Source organism: Podarcis melisellensis (genome assembly GCF_964234715.1).
Source record: "Podarcis melisellensis genome assembly, chromosome: 14".
In the NCBI taxonomy this organism is placed as follows: domain Eukaryota; kingdom Metazoa; phylum Chordata; class Lepidosauria; order Squamata; family Lacertidae; genus Podarcis; species Podarcis melisellensis.
The window spans coordinates 12,652,102-12,676,701 of NC_138546.1; the positions used below are offsets into that span (position 1 = coordinate 12,652,102).

The 24,600-nt window shown below is 45.0% G+C and overlaps 1 protein-coding gene across 5 annotated transcripts in view; it reads right to left on the minus strand.

The window, feature by feature from the left end:
* Positions 1 to 24,600, minus strand: part of VWA3A (von Willebrand factor A domain containing 3A) — a 49,409-nt gene that overhangs the window by 22,324 nt on the left and 2,485 nt on the right. Inside the window, exons 2-20 of one of the 5 annotated variants that reach the window (XM_081887886.1) lie at positions 23,761 to 23,835; positions 23,512 to 23,539; positions 22,890 to 22,933; positions 20,861 to 20,981; positions 20,176 to 20,300; positions 20,026 to 20,100; positions 15,092 to 15,146; positions 14,077 to 14,175; positions 11,803 to 11,909; positions 9,981 to 10,106; positions 8,743 to 8,851; positions 7,868 to 7,933; positions 6,635 to 6,760; positions 5,005 to 5,143; positions 3,217 to 3,320; positions 2,848 to 2,928; positions 1,951 to 2,045; positions 1,152 to 1,271; positions 97 to 171 (exon numbers count right to left, since the gene is read on the minus strand). In XM_081887886.1, coding sequence (XP_081744012.1) covers positions 97 to 171; positions 1,152 to 1,271; positions 1,951 to 2,045; positions 2,848 to 2,928; positions 3,217 to 3,320; positions 5,005 to 5,143; positions 6,635 to 6,760; positions 7,868 to 7,933; positions 8,743 to 8,851; positions 9,981 to 10,106; positions 11,803 to 11,909; positions 14,077 to 14,175; positions 15,092 to 15,146; positions 20,026 to 20,100; positions 20,176 to 20,300; positions 20,861 to 20,981; positions 22,890 to 22,933; positions 23,512 to 23,539; positions 23,761 to 23,822 — 1,757 coding nt within the window. In that variant the 5' untranslated portion in view covers positions 23,823 to 23,835. Of the gene's footprint in view, positions 1 to 96; positions 172 to 1,151; positions 1,272 to 1,950; positions 2,046 to 2,847; positions 2,929 to 3,216; positions 3,321 to 5,004; positions 5,144 to 6,634; positions 6,761 to 7,867; positions 7,934 to 8,742; positions 8,852 to 9,980; positions 10,107 to 11,802; positions 11,910 to 14,076; positions 14,176 to 15,091; positions 15,147 to 20,025; positions 20,101 to 20,175; positions 20,301 to 20,860; positions 20,982 to 22,889; positions 22,962 to 23,467; positions 23,540 to 23,760; positions 23,836 to 24,600 lie in introns of all 5 variants that reach the window. The other 4 variants (XM_081887883.1, XM_081887887.1, XM_081887885.1 and 1 more) reach the window with 4 other exon arrangements.

The window sequence follows — 24,600 nt, forward strand, 5'->3', positions numbered from 1 at the left end:
AGGTAATCTTAAATGCATGTGAAAATCGGATTAAACAGAGATCACTAACCTAGGGGTTTTACCAGTGAGGCTTCCCTTAAAAGATGTTTTACTTACCTCCAGGCCTTTTGTAGGTTGTCTAGGTGCGAAGGAACCATTTCTGCCTGCCAGGCCTTAACGTCATTTCCAAAGCTGCAAGAAACACAGAGCAAATAACTAAACGCTACTTCACAGCATATCAGCCTGCAACAGAAGATGCTTGAGCAGTTCAGGTTCCAAAAACAGTAGCAATTCTACACCTATCGACCTGGGAGTAAGTTGCATAGCACTCAGTGAGACTTACTTCTGAGTAGACATGTATAGGAATGCACTCTCGGACACTGAGCTGCAATGGGTACTGTAATGGTTCTAGGGGTTGCTCATGCGTAAGTTGCCGCCACTCCTGGCTAGGTTGCCTGGTTGAACCCTTTCTCTCTGGACAGCCCTTCACTTCGTGGCTGTCTCAGTCACTGGCAGAATCCGTCAGTGGGCGTTTCTTGAACTTCTCCCAGCAAAGAAGTTCTTTGTCGCCAAGTCTCCTCCTACTCTCCCTGCGGGGAAGTCTTTCTGCGCAGGGAGGGTGTGGGCAGTGGAGTACCCGTGCTCTCCCCACTGGTCTCCGGTGAAGAGTCCTGGAGCCTCCTCTCAGATTCCCCCATCTGCCCCCCTTCACCCCTGGTGTTACGCTGATTTCCTTCCCCAGCAGATGGGCTGCCTCTCTCCCTGCTGGGACCCTCTCCGGCATCGCTCTGGAGCCTTCCCTCCGCCTCTGGCTCCGATGGCAGTTCCCTGACAGGTACTTTCTGCTATTCTGAGCCTAAACATTCAGAGGAATAAAAAAAATAAGAAGAGGCCTGCTGGATCAAGTCAATGGCCCAACTAGTCCAGCATCTTGTTCTCGCAGTTGCCAACCAGATGCTTTTGAGAATCCTGCAAGCAAAAACCAAGCCCAAGAGCACTTTCCACTCCAGCAACTGTTTTTATTCAGAAGCATTCCTGCCCTGAAGGCAAAGCAATAACTAGCATGGCTAATAGCCCATTAATCAGAAGGTTAATTTAGCAAGGATGCCAAATGCTCATGGACAGACCTACCCCCAAGAAATGGTTGCAAGCATTGCATGGCAGTTACTTACGCTATGATATTGAAGAAATCCTTGCTCGACAACTGCTCCTCGAGTAAAAGTCGCAGGGAATGTTGGATATGAATGATGTACATGGCATTTGTTTTGGAGATATCAATAAGAATGACGATCCTGTATGAGAGACCACCAGCATCAGAGACACAACTTTTAGATCAACGTTTCCCCATTTTTATTGTCTAGAAATTTTGAAGGGAAACTATACTGGGGTCAAAGGCCTGGGAGTGGGGTCATAGCTCAGTAGTGCAATTTCTTGAAGATGGGAGTGGAATTGTGCTCAAGGAACATTCTACGTCTACATGTGTGTGAAGCTCTGCTAGAGGGGAAAGGGTAGGGAGACCCTTAATGAAGACTAACTTTATTGATCCCTAACCATTTTAGGCAATTTTGCCCTGCTTCCAGTTGCCTTTAAAAAAGCTAAGGAGACAGAGCTTTTAAAAAACAGCAGATCCTGAACATGCATACTCACCGAGTGCATGGAAGCATCTATATTTCAAGATAGGGAATGGGAAACTGTGGCCCTCCAGATGCTGTTGGACTACAATTCCCATAAGCCCTGGTGCCATTCTATTGGCTATACTGGGGCATTACAGTAAAGGGCAGGCAATAAATTTATTAATAATATCTGTTTTTTCATTATTTCTTGTACACTGTCATGTCTAGGGTGGCATGGCAATGTTCAGAATACATCTCTCTCTCTCTCACACACACACACACACAAACACAAACACATGAGGGGCAATTTAGGGCATCATTTTACAAAACTGGATGTGGACAAGCAAAACACTGATACCTCTTCTCACAAACAGTTCCCCAAATTCTTCTACTAGCTGTGGAGAGCCAGTCTACCCGTCTCTCATACATCCTCACCAGTCGGCCAAGCCGTTTCTGTAGATGCAATTCAAAACATAGTTGATGAGAACGGTTACCTGCACATTTCAGACAACTGCTTCAGCAACCGTTCCATTCTTTGAGTATGTTCTTGGCTTCCACTATATTTCTCACCACAGTTCATGGGCAACATACATCTTTCCCCCCTCCATTCTTAACTGCCTCAAATAAATTAAAAACTCCCAAAACCAAAATGTAATTAAGATAAGACTTCACTCCAAGCATGATGCCTTGATAATAACTGCTTCCCTTTTCTTTGGATGCCTCTTCCTATAGCAGTCCTGGTGTGTCTTCTGATTCTGTGGTCACTTCCTGACAACCTGCTTACTGAGAGTTCACAGGAACATAGGAAGCTGTCTTATAAGAAGCCAGGCCATTGGTCGATCTTGCTCAGTATTGCCTCCATTGATTGGCAGCAGCTCTCCATGGTTTCACAAAGGAGACATTCCCAGTCCTGCCTGGAGATGTGGGGGGGGGGTGGATCCTGGACCTTCTGCATGCATGGCATGTGATCTGCCATTGAGTCTTACCCTACACTAGTGAGGAGAGTACTGAGCTAGATAGGCCAATGCAATATAAGGTAGCTCCCTACATTCATCTTCAACCTGTGCACAAACTTCACAGAGAGATTAGATGACAACAACTGTTTGTCAAGCCTTCATTCTGATTTGTTTGTGGGGAGATTAGATGACATGCACATCTTAGTCAAAACTGCACACAAAAAGAGCAGTTGGCTTAGATTAAACTGGAATGCCATTAACTCTGGCCGTGGGGATTTATGTATAGGTCCTTCAGTCACCTGATAGTCATACAGTATGGGTGGATCAACGTGAATATTTTTAATCGTCCCATCGTGCCATTCAAACTGGGTCATTGCTTTCTGAAACAAGGAGAGAGAGAGAGGCAGAGAGAGATAAAATTAATCATATGTTCTAGTAACAAGTCTGACAACCAAATCATCAATCCGGTGACAGTTTGCTTCAGGGTGGGCAAAGGATGGTGCCTGATGGATGGCAACAGCCAACAGAGCATGGGTGGCTAACCTGTGGCCCTCTACAGCTGTTGTTGGACTACAACGCCCTTCATCTCTGGGCTGTTGGCCATATGGGGTTGGGGGTGTTGGACCACATGGCCTCCAGATTCTAATCTAAAACTCCTCTTTACTTACCTCATGTAATGTGGACGATACCATTTTCCGAAGGACAGGCACAAATTCTTCCACAGGGGAGAAAGCATTGGGTGCCAAAACTTGATAAAGGCTTAATTTCCTGGCTGTAACAAACAAGGAACCAAAGAGTAAATGAAAGGCCCGTTCAGGTGGCTCAAGCAGGCTTCATTACACATGGAACCTTTTGGCCAGGGATGGGGAAATCTCTGGTCCTGAGGCCAAATGCTTCTCTATTTGCCATATGGAACTTCCCACAGCCCTCACAGGCCTTACTTCACAGCCTGAGTATTTTTGCCTGGCTGGGATGTGTCACTGAACTCTGGTCGTGCCTCTTTCTTGCTTGGATGGAAAGGAGCAGGTGAGTGTATACGGAAACTAGTCTACTGTACAAAGGTAACATCTTCATCTGTTGTGCCATTTCCCCGTGACCTTGCTCCACTAAGTAATCCACGTGGAAACAGGCAGTTGCAACTAAAATCTCATCCCTGGGCTTCTCTCCAGGTCTACTATTTATCATGGGATACGATCAGGTTAAAGCATTCATTAAATGACGTGTAGTAGACACAGAGTGCCAATTGGATCCACCAGGTACCTTGCCTCCTCTCTGGCATATCTAACTAAAATCAAAGTCCCTAAACACCAAAGGGCTTTTACCCTGGCTCAATGTCATGCCCTTCCCTCGGTCGTTATTGAAGGCCAATACAGGAAGATTGACTACCCGGAGAGACAATGCCCCTGTGACTTGGGACAAATAGAAATGGTAGAGCATGTCTGTCAGGGAACTGCCATCGGAGCCAGAGGGAGAGGGAGGGCTCCAGAGGGGTTCTGGAGAGCGTCCCAGGAGGGAGAGAAGCAGCCCATCGTCTGGGGAAGGAATTCAGCGTAGCACCAGTGGAGAAGGGGGGCAGATGGGGGAATCGGCGAGGTGGCTCCATGACTCCTTGCCGGAGACTAGCGGAGAGAGCACGGGTCCTCCGCTGCCCACACCCTCCCTGCGCAGAAGGCTTCCGCGCAGGGAGAGTAGGCGGAGACTAGGCGTCAAAGAGCGTCTTTGCTGGAAGAAGTTCAAGAAACGCCCACTGACGGATTCTGCCAGCGATTGAGACAGCCACGGGTGAGTGGCTGTCCGGACAGAAAGGGTTCACCCAGGTAATCCAGCCAGGTGTGGCATCGATTTACGCACGAGCAACCCCTAGAACCATTACAATGTCCTTCTCCAGTGCCTGTAATACAGAGACATTCGTACTAGCCTGATTCCCCCATTACTTCACAAGCACCCAGGGCAGACAGGACAATTTTACATCGCCCTGCTGCTCTCGGATCCTGATCCTGATGCAATGTATAGTGTTGCTAGGTTATACACAGCAGCACTCGAGATTCATAGGAGGATGACCTGTGCCACCAATCAGCTTTAATGAACATATCAGAGTGCTCTGTAAATGAGAGCTAAAGCCTTTATGTATCAACCTTTTGTGCTCCTCCACACCCGCCCAATGTTCCTGACCCTTCTTTTGGATTCTTTTAGCTTCTTTTAAATTCTTATAGACTTTTACATTCACCTTGTGTTTTAATACCTTTTAGCTTTCTAAAAAGCTTTTTAGATATTAAATGCTGGTCTATGACTGTAATAAAGATTAGTTGTTGTTGTTGTTGTTGTGCCATCCATGTTTGCCTTTGGCTCCTCCACCACTGGCAAATGGACCTCAGAACGTTGCCCAGAAGGGAATATGATTCGCAGGCTGAAGAAGGTTTCCCACACCCAACCCTTGCCCTCCCAGTCTACTTTACCTTTTAGTCCATTCGTTTTTAACCATTCAGCCGAGGTTTGGGCCGAAAAGCTTGGGATTTGTATTGCAAGAGGACAATCATGTTTTGGCGGCTTTGGCAGGGAGGTTTCAGAGGGAAGCTTCAAACACTCCACGGAACCCTAAATAAAGATATTTAAAATCTCATCTACAAAATCCTGCGTTTCCATTTTGTCTCCTCCAAACGCCCAAAAGCTGGGAACATGTTAATGAAACATTTAAAAAGGCATTCTAATCTACTTATCTCTTTTCCTACATTTCTTTTATTGTCCACTCCCTAAGATCAAGGGTAGACAGAACAGTGCCCTCCAGATATTGTAGAAATATAGTCCCAATAAAGAACCACACTCATTAAAAATATGTAGCATTGATCAAAATATCCACATTCAGGGGCAATATGCCTTTTGGTTATTGCAAGTTGCTGGACCACAACAGCAGAAAAGGGCTATTGTGTTTAGGTGTTCTGGGGGTGACAGGCTGGCTTCTGTAAGCTGATGGATGCTGACCTAGACATGCCTTTGGTCTGATCCTGCAGGGTTCTTATGTTCTTAGTTGTTGTTGTTTAGTCGTTTAGTCGTGTCCGACTCTTCGTGACCCCATGGACCAGAGAACGCCAGGCACCTCTGTCCTCCACTGCCTCCCGCAGTTTGGTCAAACTCATGCTGGTAACCTCGAAAACACTATCCAACCATCTCATCCTCTGCCGTCCCCTTCTCCTTGTGCCCTCCATCTTTCCCAACATCAGGGTCTTCTCCAGGGAGTCTTCTCTTCTCATGAGGTGGCCAAAGTACTGGAGCCTCAGCTTCACAATCTGTCCTTCCAGTGAGCACTCAGGGTTGATTTCCTTCAGTATGGAGAGGTTTGATCTTCTTGCAGTCCATGGGACTCTCAAGAGTCTCCTCCAGCACCATAGTTCAAAAGCATCAATTCTTCGGCGATCAGCCTTCTTTATGGTCCAGCTCTCACTTCCATACATCACTACTGGGAAAACCATAGCTTTAACTATACGAACCTTTGTTGGCAAGGTGATGTCTCTACTTCTATGTTCTTAGGCACTAGCATAATTTCCAAAGTTGCACCCCAGCATCTCTCATTGATTAAAAAAAAGATTAAGCCACAGTACATACAGCAAACACATCAAGGCTTTCCTTTTTTATATGTAAACAAAAGTGCAGACCACTTGTTCTCAACTGTGTGGAATATTTTTAAAAGGCACTAACAACCTCGCCTCGGCCTCTCAAAATCCCAAGCTGACAGCTTCCACAAAACTTTGAAACAAAAGAACTTTTTTAAAGGGCTTTAAAAATATAGGTAAAAGAAAGGTTCAGATTGTGAGGCTGAGGACAGAGACTGTCTTATCATTGACAATCGTAAGCCGCCATCCGTGAGACTTTTTTGGCTGAAGCGAGGGATATGACTGCTGTTTTTAAGATAATAAAATAAAAAGAGTAGAGAGCTCTAATTTGACTCAGGACTCGTCAGAACTATTTACATAATGGTATCACTACAATACGTTCCTCTGTGGCTGAACACTAATTAGATGTCCAGCAGCTTTTTTAGATCTACTGGTCTTTTTAAATAAAACAGCCAATTAAATGAGATCAGGTACTTACTTGTTTCATTACGTTAAAAAGTGTGTCACCCATCCTTCCCTGGTAGATTTCACTTATGATGTTGAGCAATTCCTTGGCCTTTTGTCGTTCAAGAAGGATCAGTTGAATATCAGTGCTGTCACAATTCTGATCACGCAACAGAATTGAAAAAACCAATCAGATTTATTCTTCATTGCTCGCGGGTATACTGGCTTAGCAACCTTTTATTATTATTTATTCAAAGCATTTTTCTTTTCTTTATTGTTGACAAAATCCCCTAGCAGTTAACAGACACAGGAAATTCTGACTAAGAGGTTAATTTTAAAAAGGCAGCATATAAAGTGATGCACACTAAAAAAGACGCTAAAATTCTGCAAGCAGCAGCTGTAAAATAAATTGTATTTAGTTATACATTAAAGGTAAAGGTAAAGGGACCCCTGACCATTAGGTCCAGTCGTGACCGACTCTGGGGTTGCAGTGCTCATCTCGCTTTACTGGCCAAGGGAGCCGGCGTACAGCTTCCGGGTCATGTTGCCAGCATGACTAAGAGGCTTCTGGCAAATGAGAGAAGCACAAGGAAACACCATTTACCTTCCTGCCGGAGCGGTACCTATTTATCTACTTGCACTTTGATGTGCTTTCAAACTGCTAGGTTGGCAGGAGCAGGGACCGAGCAATGGGAGCTCACCCCATCGCAGGGATTCAAACCGTTGACCTTCTGATCGGCAAGTCCTAGGCTCAGTGGTTTAACCCACAGCGCCACCCACAGCATCCTCAGTTATACATTAACACTTATTTATATAGCACCATCAAAGTACTTGTCTCAACTGCTTTTCAAGCCATCCAAGTTGGTTGTCATCAGCGCCCCCCATGGGAGCATCTGCTCACCTGGCACTCCGCACAGGTGGCCATTGCTGCGCGACATGTCTGTGGTGGGTTCAGGGAATATGCCATGTTCCAGAGCAGGTGGGGAAGCTGATGGTCACCTGGCATTGCCCGCCTCCAGCCATGTTGGGCTCTCAGGTAAGAGCAGGCAGTGCCCGCTTAGCCAATCAGAGGCAAGGGCTTGGGGGCTGCAACCCCATGCCTATTTAAGGGGATAGCCAGGTACAGGCCACCCTCTTGGCACTCTTATGAGCTCATAAAGAAGTTTCCTGTCCACTTCTACAACCTTATGAGCGGGCAAGGCAATCACCAAGCGCTTTGCTAACAACGTTTTAAAATAGTGCAGTTGTCGAGTGAGGAGTGACCTACCTCTCTCTTTGAGGAGTAACAGTGATAATAGCCTCCCACATCTTCTGCTATGCTTCTTACCACACCCTGCATAGATCACATCAAAGAAAATGGTTGAGCACAGAACGGCTGCATAAATACCCATATTCACTAAACCTAGGGTTGCCATACGTCTGGACATAGCCGGTATTCAACCCTTTTAAACAGTGTCCAGGCGGAAAGCACTGAAAGGTCTGGGAAATGGCAGCCCCCCAAAAGCTCAACTAGCAGACAATGAGAGGTGGGCTGTTTCTTTGTTGTTGCTTACCTAACTATGGCATCAAAAACAGCCCTGCACTTGTAGGCATAACCACATAGCTAACATAATGTGTAGCTGGGTCCTTCAGTAAGCATCAAGTAGTGAAATATTTTTACCAAGCACAAAGAAGGAACACAGAAAGTTGTCTTATACTAGATGAAATTTGCTGCCTAGCTCAGTCTTGTCTCCAGGCTAGGGATTGGCAAATCTATGCAATTTTGCCTAAGAGACACATTTTTTTGCAAAGCAATTTCACCTTATGCAATGGTTTTTTTAACACAATATCCACCGATATGTGCATTTTCCAGCACACTAGTATATGCATTTTTGTACACATTTCTTGGTTGAAGAAATGCATTGAACTGCGCTTTGATTCGCATATTGCTTTGGGAAGTGTGAATTAAGGAGGTTGGCCTATAAAAATGAACTGACTTGAATTTCTCCCTCCTTCACAGCTAGAGAGCTTCTACCATGTCAGCTGTGCTTCCCTGGTCCTTTTAAGTAGAGACAGGCCGACCAGAGGCTGAACCTGAGACCGTCTTGACTCAAAGCATACGCATTGCCCTAGAGCTACACTACCCTCCCCAGACAAACTTACAGGAGGAACTTGATTGCTACAGTCATATGTGACAGTGTGGACCAACAGCTTTCTCCCCACGGTACATTCCTGGATATACTCAGACAATATTTCCGAGGCTTGATCTGGGCTGGTTTGGGAAGGGTGTGGGGAGGAAAAATACACACATGAATATCAAACACAGGATGGATCCCTACAAAAGGTATGAAGAACCTGTGGCCCTCCAGATACAGATAATGATACAATTCACATCATCGCCCCTGAGAACATTGGCCATGTTGGCTGGGGCTCATGGAAGCTGCGTACACACTAAACCAGGCACCCCCAAACTTGGCCCTCCAGATGTTTTGGGACTACAATTCCCATCATCCCTGACCACTGGTCCTGTTAGCTAGGGATGATGGGAGTTGTAGTCCCAAAACATCTGGAGGGCTGAGTTTGGGGGTGCCTGCACTAAACATTTAAAGCTCCCCCGCAAAGGATTCTGGGACCTGTAATTTGAGTTCCTCTCTGTGGAGGAATAAATGACAGTTCCCAAGATTCTTGGGGACATGCAGATATATGCTATAAAACAGGGGTCAGCAAACTTTTTCAGGGCTGGTCCACTGTCCCTCAGACCTTGTGGGGAGACAGACTATATTTTTTTGGGGGGGGGGTGAACGAATTCCTATGTCCCACAAATAACCCAGAGATGCATTTTAAATAAAAGCACACATTCTACTCATGTAAAAATACGCTGATTCCCAGTCTGTCCGCAGGCCGGATTTAGAAGGCGATTGGGCCGGATCTGGCCCCCGGGCCTTATTTTGCCTACCCATGCTATAAAGGGTAAAAAGGTACTTTTAAGCTTTAAGTGTATGGCATGTATGAATCCAGAGTCCATCAACAGCTGGAGAACCACATTCTCTATCCCAGTCCTGCAATATTTGGGGCTTTTAGACTTAAGAAGAAGAAGAAAATGAGAGTGGAAAAAGTGATAGAATTGTACATGATGTGGGGACAGTGTAAAGAGAGACATGTTCCTCCCTTACTAGAACTGAGTACAGGAATTTAAATAATACAGGTGAAAAAGCAAAGTGGTGCTAAGGAAATTGCTCCACCAGAGCATTTCTGCCTGATGGAATGATCTTCCCTCCCCACCTACCCCTGAAATGAATGCAACAAATTCATTCATTTCAGTGGGTCTACTCTGAACAGGACTCACATTGGATACAGCCTAAAAGACAGTGTCTTGCCATGTATTCAGACAGATGACCTACCAGCTTCCTACCACAATCACCAGTGAATTCAGTTCTTTTACTGTAAGGGCTTTCTTCAATGCTTTGAGCAAATTGCAGGCGCCGCTGGGTTTGAGATTTAGCACCCATTGTCTTGCTTCATCTAAACTAAAGGGGGAAAACAATCATTTGAAAGTGGAATCTATTGTACATCAATTAGATACTAGCAAAAGAGGTATGGTAGGCAGGCAAGATGAAATAAACGGGCAACACGCAATGCCCCCAGGGTGCACATCACACCCCCAGGACAGGCACCAGCCATGCCCCCGCCTGTTCTCCACTCCGGGGGCTGCAGCATGTTGCTCCGCCACTGTTGTGAACGACCACCTCAGAGGCCTTTCTGGCTAAAAGGCAGCATAGAAATAAACACTAATAACAACAGTGTTGGTCTTTGAAAGGCCTTTCAATTAGGAAGGACAAAACTCTCCCCCCTCCCAACATAAACTTATGAAATTTTCAGCCACAAAGAATGTTGCTGACCAATGGTCTGTACGGCTTGAAAATTCATGGAAGTGATGTCTTCTCTAAAGCTGTCAGCACAGTTAAGTGGAACCTTCATGTCATGTAGCTCAATGGCAGAGGATGTCTGCTTTGTGTGCAGAAGATTCCAGGTTCTATTCCTTGCTAAATATAATTGTTTAATTGTACACTGAAATGGAGAATGCCAGTATGCATGTTCCTGAAAGGGTTGGAAAATTTCACTGAAGGATACTTAGGTTGCTGATCCCTGGTTTAACCTTAGAACAGGCGGTTGAGGTATTCAATTGCAAATCTCCATTTTGAAAGGGAGTTGCCTTTACCTTTTGTTCCCAGGCACAGTGAGAGGAAAGATGCGATAATGAAGCCTCGCCCAGAGCTGCATAGCCTTAGGCTGGATGCAGCCTAATGTAAGCTATGGGAGAGACAGAGCTTTGATTTCTGCTCTGATCGTAATTATGCTATCTAAGAAGAAGAATCTATGTTTGGACAAGTACCGTATTTTTCGCTCTATAAGACGCACCAGAGCACAAGACGCACCTAGTTTTTGGAGGAGGAAAACAAGAAAAAATATATTCTGAATCTCAGAAGCCAGAACAGCAAGAGGGACCCTTGCACAGTGAAAGCAGCAATCCCTCTTGCTGTTCTGGCTTCTGGGATAGTTGCACAGCCTGCACTCGCTCCATAAGATGCACACACATTTCCCCTTACTTTTTAGGAGGGAAAAAGTGAGTCTTATAGAGCAAAAAATACGGTATATGCTCTATACAACTTTCTCGCTGTATCATTGATGGTTTTGTACCTGTTTTGAAGAAGTTCTGGTTAGTAAAGCTTTGAATCATAATTATGGGTCTGGACAACTTTTATTTCAAAAGGAGTCAGCTTTTATGCATCCAATTGCTTCATGCTGCACCATATTAATATCTGCAATATTCCTGGCAGTTAGTGGAGATAGCTTCAGAATAGGATTAGACAAATGCATGGAGGGTGAAAGGCTATTAATGGCTATGAGCGACAATGTTCTCCCTCCACTGCTCTTGAATGCCAATTGCTGGGTATCATAAATGGGGAGAGTGTGCTGTTGTACGCAGGCTTCCTATAGGCATCTGGTGCAAGATGCTAGACTAGATGGGCCCCTGGCAGCATCTAATAGGGCTCTTTTTATGTTCCTACTAAAGGAACCCAGAGTGGCATACAGCACAATCATAAACCCATACAGTATAAGAAGAACAACTAGCAACCATTATCTGAAAAAAAAACAGTATATAATATAACCAAGACCAACACACACACACACAAATACTTTAGAGCCAAGCAACTCACTTACACCTTCTCGTCGATAAATCTTGGCTTCTCCCAAAGTAATGAAATATTGGTACCAAATGAAAGGAAGTATAACTTCTTCATGTAAAGCAGCTGCTCATCTATTACAGACTTAAGCAGAAAACAAAAGGCGGCAATTAGATGCTTGCCAAGGTATATGGCAAGCCTAAATCAAGCTCTACACCAAGCTGAGTATTGAAGTTGTCTTATTTCTTTTCCTACATTCATATCCTGTCATCATAGAACCCAAGAGAACACCCATGTGGCTCTGAAATGGTCACCCACCCAGACACAGACCAAACAGACTTTTACATTGATGGTAGGTTGCATGTTTTCAGGCCAGCTCTCTCCAACATAGTGCCTTCCAGATGTTCCAGGTTACAAGTCCATCAACCCCAGCCAGCACTAGGGCTGATGGAATTTTAAAGCCAAAACATCTGGAGAGCACCAGATTGGTGAAGACCATACCCTGGCACTAGCATATTTTGTTTATGACATCTCCATACACTGAAAATGAGTAAAACATATGAACCAATGCCAATCCCTTTTTCCTCTCCTCCCTCTGCTAGCTTTTCTGCTCTGCTTTATTTCATCCTCTTTTGTTTTTATGGTTGCATTTGATATAAAAAGGAAAAAGTCAAGAAAAATGTTAGTACTTGAAACCAAAAAGATTATCAGGGATGCCCCCTGAAGAAGACTTTGAATTCTTAAGTCCAACCCTTCTTCCCCACAGATCAGCTTGTCCTGTTGTCATTTTCTGGTTGGGAAAATAAAAAATTCAACCCCATCTTTGGTGTTAAGCCTGAATGAAATTAATCTCTGCCTACTCCCAAACACAACAGCTACAGTTGCTGAACAGAATTTTGTATCCTAGAAGAAGCTGCCTGCTGCCTGACAACAAGAAACGAACTAATAAATATATCAACTGAAGACTGGAAATACTGAATGAGAAGAGACTGAAAATTAAACATACTGCATTCGAGAAGTTCGTTAACAGAGCCATACACAACTACAACCAGAAAATAAGAACGATGCTAAATTTAAATTCATGTTAAATTTGTCTGATCATGATTGTGAAACTTTTTTTTTTTTTACTATAGGAGTTACCGGCATATAGATTGAGTTCACTCTCACCAAGAATTACTGTATTTTTCGTCCTATAGGGTGCACAGACCCATAGGGTGCACCTAGGTTTTTTTTTGGGGGGGGGGATAAAGAAAAAAAAATATTTCCCCCCCAGGCGCAGGGCTGGGGCAGGGGAAGCCCAAGCTTCCCCCGACCCCAGCCCCCAGAACAGGCTGCTATCCACAAGCCTGGGGAGACCGACGGGAACTCCCGCCGGTCTCCCCAGGCTTGCAGATATCTGCCTGAAGCCTGGGGTATACTGCTCAGTGCTCCCCGGGTTTCGGGCTGCAGGCTGCTGTCTGCAAGCCTGGGGAGCCCGGCGAGAAGTCGCGCCGGGCTCCCAAGGCTTGCGGAGAGCTGCCCAAAGCCTGGGGTGTGCTCCGCTGTGCTCCCCGGGTTTTGGGCTGCAGGCTGCTGTCCTCAAGCCTTGGGTGCTCGGTGCGACTTCCCGCTGGGCTCCCAAGGCTTGCGGATAGCTTCCTGAAGCCTGCATTCGCCCCATAGGACGCACACAAATTTCCCCTTCATTTTTGGAAGGGAAAAAGTGCGTCCTACAGGGTGAAAAATACGATACCTCTCAAAAAATTCACCACTACCCATTTCAATTCCCAAGGGAAAGAAATTGCCAGAAAGGAAATGTGGTAGTTGGTTAAATAATTATATGCAACTGCAGCATATAAACATCACCTGTCCATCGATAGAGCAAGGGAGCTCACATTATCTAAATCCAATGAGGAATGATATAAAAAGGCCGATACTCAGGGCTATATCCAGTGTTTGTCCTACTAAAATATAGGCATTTCAAAATTAATTGCCATGACTAGTTTGGGTTCATTAATTTGAATAATTATATAAAACTAAGTTCTCCTCATCCATTAGGATTAATGAACTTAAGTTAGTAATGTCCATTTATTTCAATGGGTCTACTAAAGCTCATTTGAATGCAGTACAACCATATATTTCCCTACTCAGGCCTCAAAGATACAGGCTGATAGAAATGTGAAGGAAATTAGACGAAAAGGCCGTGACTTGCCCAAGGCTTCCTACAGAGCATCATAGCCAATCGAACTCACATTTCGCCAGCCCAAAATGCTACCCACAAGTACATCATCATCTCTGATATTAAGTTAGCGAGTGCTTCAATAACATTTACCAGAAGATCTCTTTGGAAATCCTGCAGTCTCGGTCCACAACTTACATCTGATGTGTCAATCAGAACTCCAACTTTATCCCCACGGATCATACCAAATATCTGGTAGGGGGAGAAAAAACAAAACAAAAGGAATGTTAAGGGGCGGCTCCCAGTGGTTCAGTGCCAGGAGTGAACCAACAGAGTGCAACCTGCTCCCAAAGGAAGGGTGCTCCCATTGGGATAGTGCATTTTTGGGATCACATGGGTTTCACACACAAGGGGTTCCCAAACACACATGTCTATTAGACCCCATGTTAACAGGGTACTGTTTTGAAGGGAAATATAATAAGAATGGAAACCATTAACAGTTTTTAGGAGAGAGGAAATTGCTCAAAAGACTTCAAGACTGCGAGAAGCCAAATTACAGGGAAACAGGCAGAGGGCCTTCTCGGTAGTGGCACCCGCCCTGTGGAACGCCCTCCCACCAGATGTCAAAGAGAAAAACAACTACCAGACTTTTAGAAGACATCTGAAGGCAGCCCTGTTTAGGGAAGCTTTTAATGTTTAATAGGTTATTGTATTTTAATATTCCATTGGAAGCCACCCAGAGTGGCTGGGGAAACCCAGCCAAAGTTGTCAAGATCCAGGCTGAAATCCCAAATCGCGCTCTTATTTTGCTTTGCATTTCCTCTTGGCTGAAGCTACAGAGACCAAAATGATCTACAGGAGCTGCTGCTGCTCCTCCCTGCCCCTTGCTGGTCAGACTACAAATTTGCTAGTGCCACTTGCCACATCTTCATTTTTGTGACGCATAAACAATGTCCTTTAGGTTAGGGGTAAAGAACCTGTTCCCCATCAGATATTGCCGGTTCTTCTCTTCCTTCATCCATGACCATTGGCCGTGTTGTCGGAGGCTGATGGGAGTTGGAGTCCAGCATGGCCCGTGGTCATGGAGGATGGGAGATAGAGATCAGCAATATCTGGAGAGCCACAAGACCCTCACCACAGCTTTAAGTGAACAAATTGTGCACAGTACCTTCCTGCTATCCTGCAGCAGCCACTCAATGCGTCTGTCATAGAGAGCAATAGTTCTGTGGTTGGTTGGGTGGGTGGGTGGGAAACAGAAGAAATGAAGTTAGTGCAATAAACATTATAAGATATTGCAATGGTGTTAAGAGATAAATTTCCGCCTTTCTTATTCTAAATTCAAGTGGGAGAACATAAGATAGGGTTACCAGACATCCTCGGTTCCCGGGGACAGTCCCCAGATTTGCAAATCTGTCCCCGGAGAAATTCTGTCCCCAGATTTGCAAATCTGTCTCTGGGAAACGTGGCAGCAGCAGCCTCAGCAGCCCAGAGCCAGCCTGGTAGTTCAGTTGGCTCTGGCTGGCTTCAGGAGCTATTCGCTGCCACTGGTCAATGCACAAACCAGGGACATCTGGCAGTACAGTTCTCCTGCCCCCTTGCCCCTTTGTTTTGACTGAGTTGTGGGCGGGCAGGCGTTGCCCAGGAGAAGAGTTTGGATTTGATGTCCCGCCTTTCACTCCCCTTCAGGAGTCTCGAAGTGGCTAACATTCTCCTTTCCCTTCCTCCCCCACAACAAACACTCTGTGAGGTGAGTGGGGCTGAGAGACTTCAGAGAAGTGTGTGTGGCCCAAGGTCACCCAGCAGCTGCATGTGGAGGAGCGGAGACTCGAACCCGGTTCCCCAGATTACAAGACTACCGCTCTTAACCACTACACCACACTGGCTCTCAGGGGCACAAGGCGCATGGTTTCTCTGCCAGGCAAGGTGCAAAGCCCTTCTTTTGCACCCTGTAAAACATAAAAGCACAGAGTTTTTTAAAAAAACTGGGCAATGGCATGCCGTCTGCCCATGACTCCCAAGCCTCCCCCAATCTCCTGCCCCCTTCCCCCTTTGTTTTGACAGATCGGGGGAGGCTCGGGAGCTGCGGGCAGGCAGCCATTGCCCAGTTTTTAAAAAACTCTGTGCATTTATGTTTCACAGGGTGCGAAAGAAGGGCTTTGCGCCTTTCTACAATATGCATGTGTGCTTGGGCCCAGGGTATTTTGCCTCACCATCCCCACTACTGACTCCCTGTTGCAATTCAGCTTCCAAAAAAAAAAAAGGGGGGGGGTCCCAGGATTCATTGAAAAAAATATGGTAACCATAACATAAGAGGTCGTAGCTTCTTCACTGGTGGCACTAGTGGAATGCCCTCCCTTGCTGAAATGCAAGAGGCTGTATCCATATTAGCATTCCACCAGTTCCTGCACACACACAGAGGAAACATGGGAACGTGGGTAAGCTGCCCTATATCAGGTCAGACCACTGGGTCCATCTAGCTCAGTATTGTCTATAATGACTACCAGCAACTCTCCAGTGTTTCAGACAAGTCATTCCCAGCCCGTCCTGGAGAGGCTGGGGATTGAACCTGCAACCTTTCCCATGCAAGGTAGATGCTCTGTCACTGAGCTACAGCCCTTCCCCAGCAGCAATCCTTGTCAGCATCGCCCTTGAGCCAGTGCCACCAACTGGACTCATCCACTTCAGCCCCGACTGGGCTAGGCGAGCTGGGTAGCACTTCCAGAGACCACCTTCTGCACAGGAACAGGTCAAAGTGCTGTGGACTCACAGCTTAGAGTTGTGAGCACCAGATTCACTCCAACAAGAAGACAGTCGTCGCACAGCAGAGTATAGCAGAGTCTAGCAGAGCATAAACGACTCGGAGAGCAGCTCTGTAAAATTTCTTTCTTCTATCTACAACTATTATACATCTATATACAGAGCTTAATGAGGTCTAAGCATAAATGAATGCTGCACTACACTGAATGCTGCACTACACTTAGCAGCAACCTTATCTATACACACGATCTCTAACACTCAGTCTCTCTCTCTCTCTCTCTCTCCCCCCCCCCCCCCGACACACACACTCACTGACTGACTGACTCTTTGATGTGGTGCTGGAGCTGAATAAGTAGAGAGTAGAAAACCGCTCCTCCTCTCTGGAGAATCAGGAGATTCTTGGATATGGGAGGGGTGAAATCTCCTCAATCCTTCCCCTGAACTTGAACTTCCTGACCTAATTTTTCGAATTGCATTTTAACTGTTTTAATAGTGACGCTTTCTAACTGGCTTGCCTTAGCGTATATTTTAGGTACAGGTGTTTTCAAATGCTCTGACTGGTTTGTTTTATTGTGCGACCTTATTCTATTTGGGTTTTATAAATTGATTCTGTACTTGTAAATCACCCAGGCTGTGTACACACTAAACCTTTAAAGCATATTCAAAACACTTCCTTTCTCTCAAAGGAAACTGTGGTTTCTCCCTCACAGAGTTACAATTCCCAGCAAGACTTAACAAACTACAGTGCCCAGAATTCTTTCCCAGAAACCTTCTTTTGTGTGCACTGTTGAGATTTCATTTCCCTCCCACCTTTCCTGTTATTGGTGCCTTCTGTTTGGTTTCTTTAGCTGTCCATCTAGCCCAATATTGTCAATTGGCAACGGCTCTCACATTGTTTTCATTTGTGACCCAAGACCAGAGGCCATATTATTAACTTTCTTTTTTAAAAAACCCCCACAGTTGGCTGGCAAAAAAGCTGCTTAATTAATTAAAGACACCAACCCTTCACAAAAGGGATCAGCAGTGTATGCGCATGCATTTTAACTAATGGCTATTTAGAAATAAAGCATAATGAAATGAATAGAGAGACAGAGGGCTCAGCTGCAAAAGCAAGGCAGGTCATCTCGCTCAATTTTCTCAATGAGGATAAATTTAATTCCACCTTGGCAGGGTCACTGTTTGAAAATAAAGATTTATTGACACCAAAAGAACGATAGCGCTTAGTAAAATGTTTTAGAGATCAGGGCCGTTCTGATTTTATCCTTGCAAATAATAATTTTACAACCATTTCTAGAAAACTCAGCATTCTTTCATGAGCCCCACAAGGTTGTCAAGACTGGGCTTGAGTTGGCAGGCTCTGGTGGAAGAGGAGGAGGAGGAAGAAGAAGAAGAAACAGGGCTGAATTGCGAGAGTCTAAGGTAAGGGTTAATGCCCTTTCCACCTTGACTTCAGTCACTTCAGGGATGCTGGCTCTCCCCTCTGACCTTCCTGAGAAGTGGGAAGCCTCAGCGAAGGATCAGGAGGGCTCTGATCAGCCAATGAGGGAGACCAAATAGGAGGCAGCAGTGAGTGATCAGGAGTCTGTGCAGGAGAATGCAGTCTTGTCACCTAGAACTGCCACTGCAGATGAGAGCTCGCCCGCCCACCCTAACAGAGTGCACACTTACAATCCTGATATTCCCATAAGGCATGAGAGACTCACAAGTGAGTGTGCTATGCCTTGTCTGTAAAAGCTTGGCAGGAGGGTGGGAGAGATTTGTTGGGACATCTTCGATGCTTCTGCCCAGTTCTGAACTTCTTGCCCAGGTACTGAACTCCTGGATCATGACTCTTGAGCACTGTATCTGCTGCTGAGCCTCTACTATTACTTGCCTAAATAAATATCTATTTCTTACTTCCAGTTAAGAGCTTCTGTCTGTATACGCTGGGCTCATTCACCAGAAACTAGTCTGAAAAGAGCTTTTTGTTTTATTCAACGCTAACTGCGGCCCTCAAAATTTATCATTACGACTAGTTAAAATTTAATTGTTTAGAAAACAGAACACTCTCCCTTCCTGCGGTTTCTAGCCACAGGAATTCAACAGCATACTACTTCTGATCATGGAGGAAGAGCCTAGGTATTGTGGCTAAAAGTCACTGATTTCTAATCCTCTTTTTAAAGCCATCCAAGTTAAGACCATCACTGCCTCTGGTGGAAGCTCAGAGAACAACAACACGTTCCCCTTGCTCAGAGAAAGGTCTGTAAAGGGGAAGGAAACTTGATCAGACTCCTTGCCCATTTAATCTCGTGTTCTCTGCTCTGAATGGGCACCAGCTCTCTGGGTTCTCAGTCAGAGAATGCCTTTGCTACTATCTGATTCTTTTATCTGGAAATGCCTGGGGATTGGAGCTGGGACCTTCTGCCAGGAGCGGATTTAGGGGAGAACTGTTGAGAATTTCCATTCCACCTTAAGGAGCACACTTGCGTGTCACATGGCTGTTTACATTCCAGCACAGCTTGCTGGGAACTTCTGTTCTGTGTATTGCTTTGGTTTTTCCCCGTCCCTCTGAGAAGACGAACAGAGAGAGATGACATGTTTCCTTGTCCTGATTTATGATTAATAAATCTGTAGTTGTAGTATGCTTTCACAAGCCTCATGCCTATTCTGTGTGCACAGTTTGATCTGCTGATAGTGTGCCCTGGCTTTGATTTACATCGGAACAGAGGCCGATGGGTCTTCGTAGCGGGACGGCTGGAAGGAGACGGCCCAGCTGGGGCTAGACAGCTGGCCTTGCAGCCCTCTGCATGTTGACAATAACAACTGGTTTGGTTGCACTGGGCACAGAGCCTTGAGGTGCTGCAACAATGATTCAGAATGGAAGGCGAGAGGGGGAGGAGGCTGAATTTCAGCATTGCACATTGCATAGGTAAAATTTGAGGCCTCAGGGTCTGCCACTGCTTCTACATTCCAGTCGGAGGAGTTAGCACTATCCCAATATGGATGTTGCATGGTATGGAAGGTTATGTCGATTTCATCTCTCTGTTCCTCATTTTTCCTATCTTAAATTCAGTTCTCCACATTTTCTGCAGCAATTTGCATTTTTTAAAAAATACACTACACACAATATTGAGTTTTTATGTACATTTCCCCATAATGTTGTTTGATTGGAGAACCACATTGCAAAATCTGGATACATGTGAATCTCACAGAATGGCTGTGTTTAGGTTCTCATATTGTTTTGGAAAATGTGGATTTGATTGATTTGGCTTTAGATGCAAACTGAACTGGATTTCTCCCCCATTCCTAGATTTGACCATAAACAGATGCAGACCAGAGAGGGGACACGTTTCTGGGGATACTTACTTACGCAACTCAGATTCAAAATAGTTAACAGACTCCTTAGTAAATTCAATACTCTCTGTTGGATCATCTGGATTTCTAAAAAGGAAACATCGAAAGATGAATGAAAAGAGCAGACATGACCAGCTTGGAACAACATGACCTCATACTTACACCACAATGCTGCCCTTCTTCATTAGATCGTCAAATGAGAGTTGCAAGGGTTTTAAACCATAGACTTGAATCCAGTCATCTGTGGACTTCAACCCAGCAAACAGCATTGTTGTATCCTTAAGTCTCTGTTGATCAAATGAAAAAAAACGAGAGTCAAGAAAAAGCCATTCAGGGACGAAAAGCATGCACTTCAAGTTGTCAGAGCACATGGCTGGAGCAAGAATTTACTTTTGCACCACTTGTTTGTTACCCGGGTGAGGGATCACCTTTTAAATAAAAACAAGGAAGCAAGAGAATGACAGCAAGCCAAACAGAACCCAGTTTATTAAAGACTTCACTTATTGCCTAAAAACATTGATGGGTGGGAGCAGTCAGCCCAACTCCCACCCTTCCTCTCAAAGGAGTCCAAGGCAGGAAACAGTAAGTGATTAAAAAATAAAACAATTCCAATACAGATTGGGAAAGATCTCAATTTAAGAGAGTTGTTGGAAGAGCAAGGTCTTTAGTAGACACCAAAAAGACAACAGAGATGGGACCTTTCTCATATTCCAGAAGAGGGTGTTTCAGTGGGTTGGTGTCACCACATGAAAGGCCCTGTTCCTATGTTGTTTGCAACAGACCTCTACTGTTTCTACCATCCATGAAGAGCAGGAGACGAGTGCACATAATACAGATATTGACTTACCAATAAATCCTGTGTCTGGTTGATATTGGTAACCAATAGTCCATCATCAGAGACTGCTGCAGAAACATTCCACAAAGATGGGCTTCCTTTTTGTAAAGTGGCATTTGATACTGAATTTACACTGGAGGGGGAAAGAGTTCTTATCATCCAGCAATACAAAGCTAGTCATTTCCTTTCTTTTCAGACATTAAACACATCCGGCAATGTAATTGCTAAAGCAGTCCACTTTAAGTCAAAACCACTTTAATGCAGTAAAATGGGAAATCTGGGGAAATTTTCATGGGAGATCTTGCCTAGCCTCTTCTGTGTATATTTAGTAAGCCTAAAGAGCTGTGCACACGTATATGTGTTTCTGAGGGATAGGCACCCTAAAAAACTTAATTATAACTTTGATTTCAGATTTGACTAGTACTGCATTGATTCAAAATACACAATATGACTTGCCTTCATTCATTATGCTGCTAATAAATTTTCTGAAATGATGTGTTTCTAAAAGTGGAAATTTTCCATGGAGAAATATAGCAGTAGCAAGTTTTCCACGATATGCATCTGCTTTAATAGAAATGTAACCAGGTAAGAGTGTGCTCAGGACGCAGGTGGCGCTGTGGGTTAAAGCCTCAGCGCCTAGGACTTGCTGATCGAAAGGTCGGCGGTTCGAATCCCTGCGGCGGGGTGCGCTCCCGCTGCTCGGTCCCAGCGCCTGCCAACCTAGCAGTTCAAAAGCACCTCCGGGTGCAAGTAGATAAATAGGGACCGCTTACCAGCGGGAAGGTAAACGGCGTTTCCGTGTGCAGCTCTGGCTCGCCAGAGCAGCGATGTCACACTGGCCATGTGGCCCGGAAGTGTCTCCGGACAGCGCTGGCCCCTGGCCTCTTAAGTGAGATGGGCGCACAACCCCAGAGTCTGTCAAGACTGGCCCGTACGGGCAGGGGTACCTTTACCTTTACCTTTAAGAGTGTGCTCACCATGCGAGGACACTATTTCTCGTAAATAACAGGCAAGTAGCAAATGGGTATTTTAACATGGTTTCTTCCTAGGAAAACTTGGGAAAGTGTACTTTAAAAAGTTTGTGTGTTTATTTAATTTGTTTAATATATAAGCCACCTACCATTTAAAAACACACAATGGCAGTGTATTTAAACAGATATAACATTCAAAATATGAAACAGTGAATACAGTGGTACCTTGGGTTTAAGAACAGCTAAGTTTATGAACAACTTGAATTAAGAACGCTGCAAACACGGAAGTAGGTGTTTTGGTTTGTGAACTTTGCCTTGGAAGCAGAACATGTTCCGCTTCCTGTTGAGCGTGTTCCATTTGTAAATTGACTCCCCCGCTGCTATGGGAAGCACACCTTGGTTTAAGAACGCTTTGGTTCTTCTGGAATGGATTAAGTTCATAAACCAAGGTACCACTGTATGCATTAAATTCATATTTAATATCAACAGGAACAATATCCAACATTGCTACCCTGAAAAGGCCTGGTTGCACCTAGACTATTTCTGATGGAACAGACAAAAAAGCAGTCTATGAAACTGAGCAACAAATCAGGAAATATCTGGTTCAAATATCACGTCTCTGCTGTAAATTCACCAGGAAACCCTTTACGCAACCTGCTATCTCTTAGCCCCATAGCTGCCATGGGCAACCCCCCCCCCCCCAGCCATGCTGCTGGCACAGAATTGGTGCCAGTATCAGCTGAAATTGTTGGAGGAACTGGACATGGAGCGATTTTATTATCATCCCGTGCATGAGATAAGCCAACAGGTGCAAGGTCAGCCAAGCCGTTGCTGTGACAACGGCCCATTGTTGTCTATATCAGTGAGTATGGCATGTCAGATCATTAGTCTGTGAGTCTGAGCTATGGATGGACTCCCCGACTTCCACCCACTGTGCAAAGTTCTTATACCAAACCCTTGGTGATGAAACGAGATAGCTACAAAAGCAGCGGCTGAACTTGGTGGCACCTTCCAACTGCAAAGAGTCTGCCCACCATATCCAACTTGTTCAAAAGCTACAAGTCGCTTACCCAACTTTTTCCAAGAACTGCGCATCGCCCAGGAAACTTGCCACCTTCTTGTGCTTCGACATATTGTCGGATCTTTTTTTTTTAATGAAGAAAGAAAGAAAAGAGCGCTTTTGAAAAAAGTAGCACCCTATTTTATTTTGTTTGTTTTGCCCTACAGTCCTTCTAGTATCTAGGGTTGGAGGAAGTGGGGTGCAGTAGGAGTGGGCTGCCCCAGTGTCACCACTGAGGGGATGACAAAATGCTGAGTGGTAGTCACCGCAGGACCTGCAGTGCGCCCAAGCCAGAAGTCTCTCCTGGCAGAGATATGGTGGCTTGCGCGCCTGCAGGCTCCACGCTGCCCAAACGGTCCACCCACTGCCTTCCCCCCAGCTGTAGGGCAGCTGAGTGGGAGGAGGCAGGCAGACTCCGGAGGCCCCACGGTGCACACCGCCCCACGGTGCACACCACCCCATGGGCGCTCAAGAGGCTTACTCCGCCGCTGCTAGTATCACAAAGCAGCAGCAATTGCATTCTAATATTGTAATATGTAGGAGTCTGCCCACCATATCCAACTTGTTCAAAAGCTACAAGTCGCTTACCCAACTTTTCCCAAGAACTGCGCATCGTCCAGGAAACTTGCCACCTTCTTCTGCTTCGACATATTGGTGGATCTTTTGTTTTTTAAAAGAAAGAAAGAAAGAAAGAAAGAAAGAAAGAAAGAAAGAAAGAAAGAAAGAAAGAAAGAAAGAAAGAAAGAATTCGCACACTATTTTATTTTATTTTATTTGTTTTGTCCTACAGTCCTTCTAGTTAGCAGCAATTCATTTTAATATTGTAATATGTAGGGTTTGCACACCATATCCAACTTCTTCAAAAGCTACAAGTAGCTTACCCCACTTTTTCCAAGAATTGTGCATTGTCCAAGAAACTTGCCACTTTATTCTCTTTCGACATACTGTTTGATCTTCTATTTTGTATTTTTTTTTAAAGAAAAGAAAAGAAAGGGAATAGCCGCTTTGAAACAATTAGTGCACCATTTATTATTATTATTATCATTTGACCTACAGTCCTTTGAGTATCACAAAGCAGCAGCAATTGTATTTTAATATTGTAACATGTAGGGGGCAGAACCTAATGCCCCTTCTTTTTAGCTTTCTCACTACAAGATTGGCATGCATTTTTGTTGCATGGCTGAACTGGTCCTTCCCTTTTTGCCAAAACACTGAGAAATAAGTGCTTTTAAAAAACTATTTAAATATAGTCTCTGCTGCTACAGGCCTCCTAGCGAGTTCTGTGCCATTTGAAAGCTTCCATCTCCGGGGGGGGGGGGGATATTTGAGCCGCCATCTTCTTTTCAGCTACTTGGTAGATGCTAAGATTGCCTTTGCCTGTCCCTGAAGAGCTCAATTTATACCATCCGTGAAAGAATGGCTGATAAGATTGCCCAAACAAGCAAGTCAACTCCGTGTTATATGAGGGAGCAATTGATAGACCGTTTTCATTAACACGTCAGCTGGACACCACTTATAGCTGAGTGGAATGAATGGGTCTGTTTTATTACTGAACAGAAACTTGATTTCGTAGGGCAGGAATGAGGAGCCTGGGGGCCAAAGGTGGCTCACCATGCCCCTCTCTGTTTAGCCTTTGGGAATCACACTAGTCTAGCCACATTCCCTGCCATAGAATCATAGAACGTTAAGAGTTGGAAGGGGGCACGAGGGTCATCTAGTCC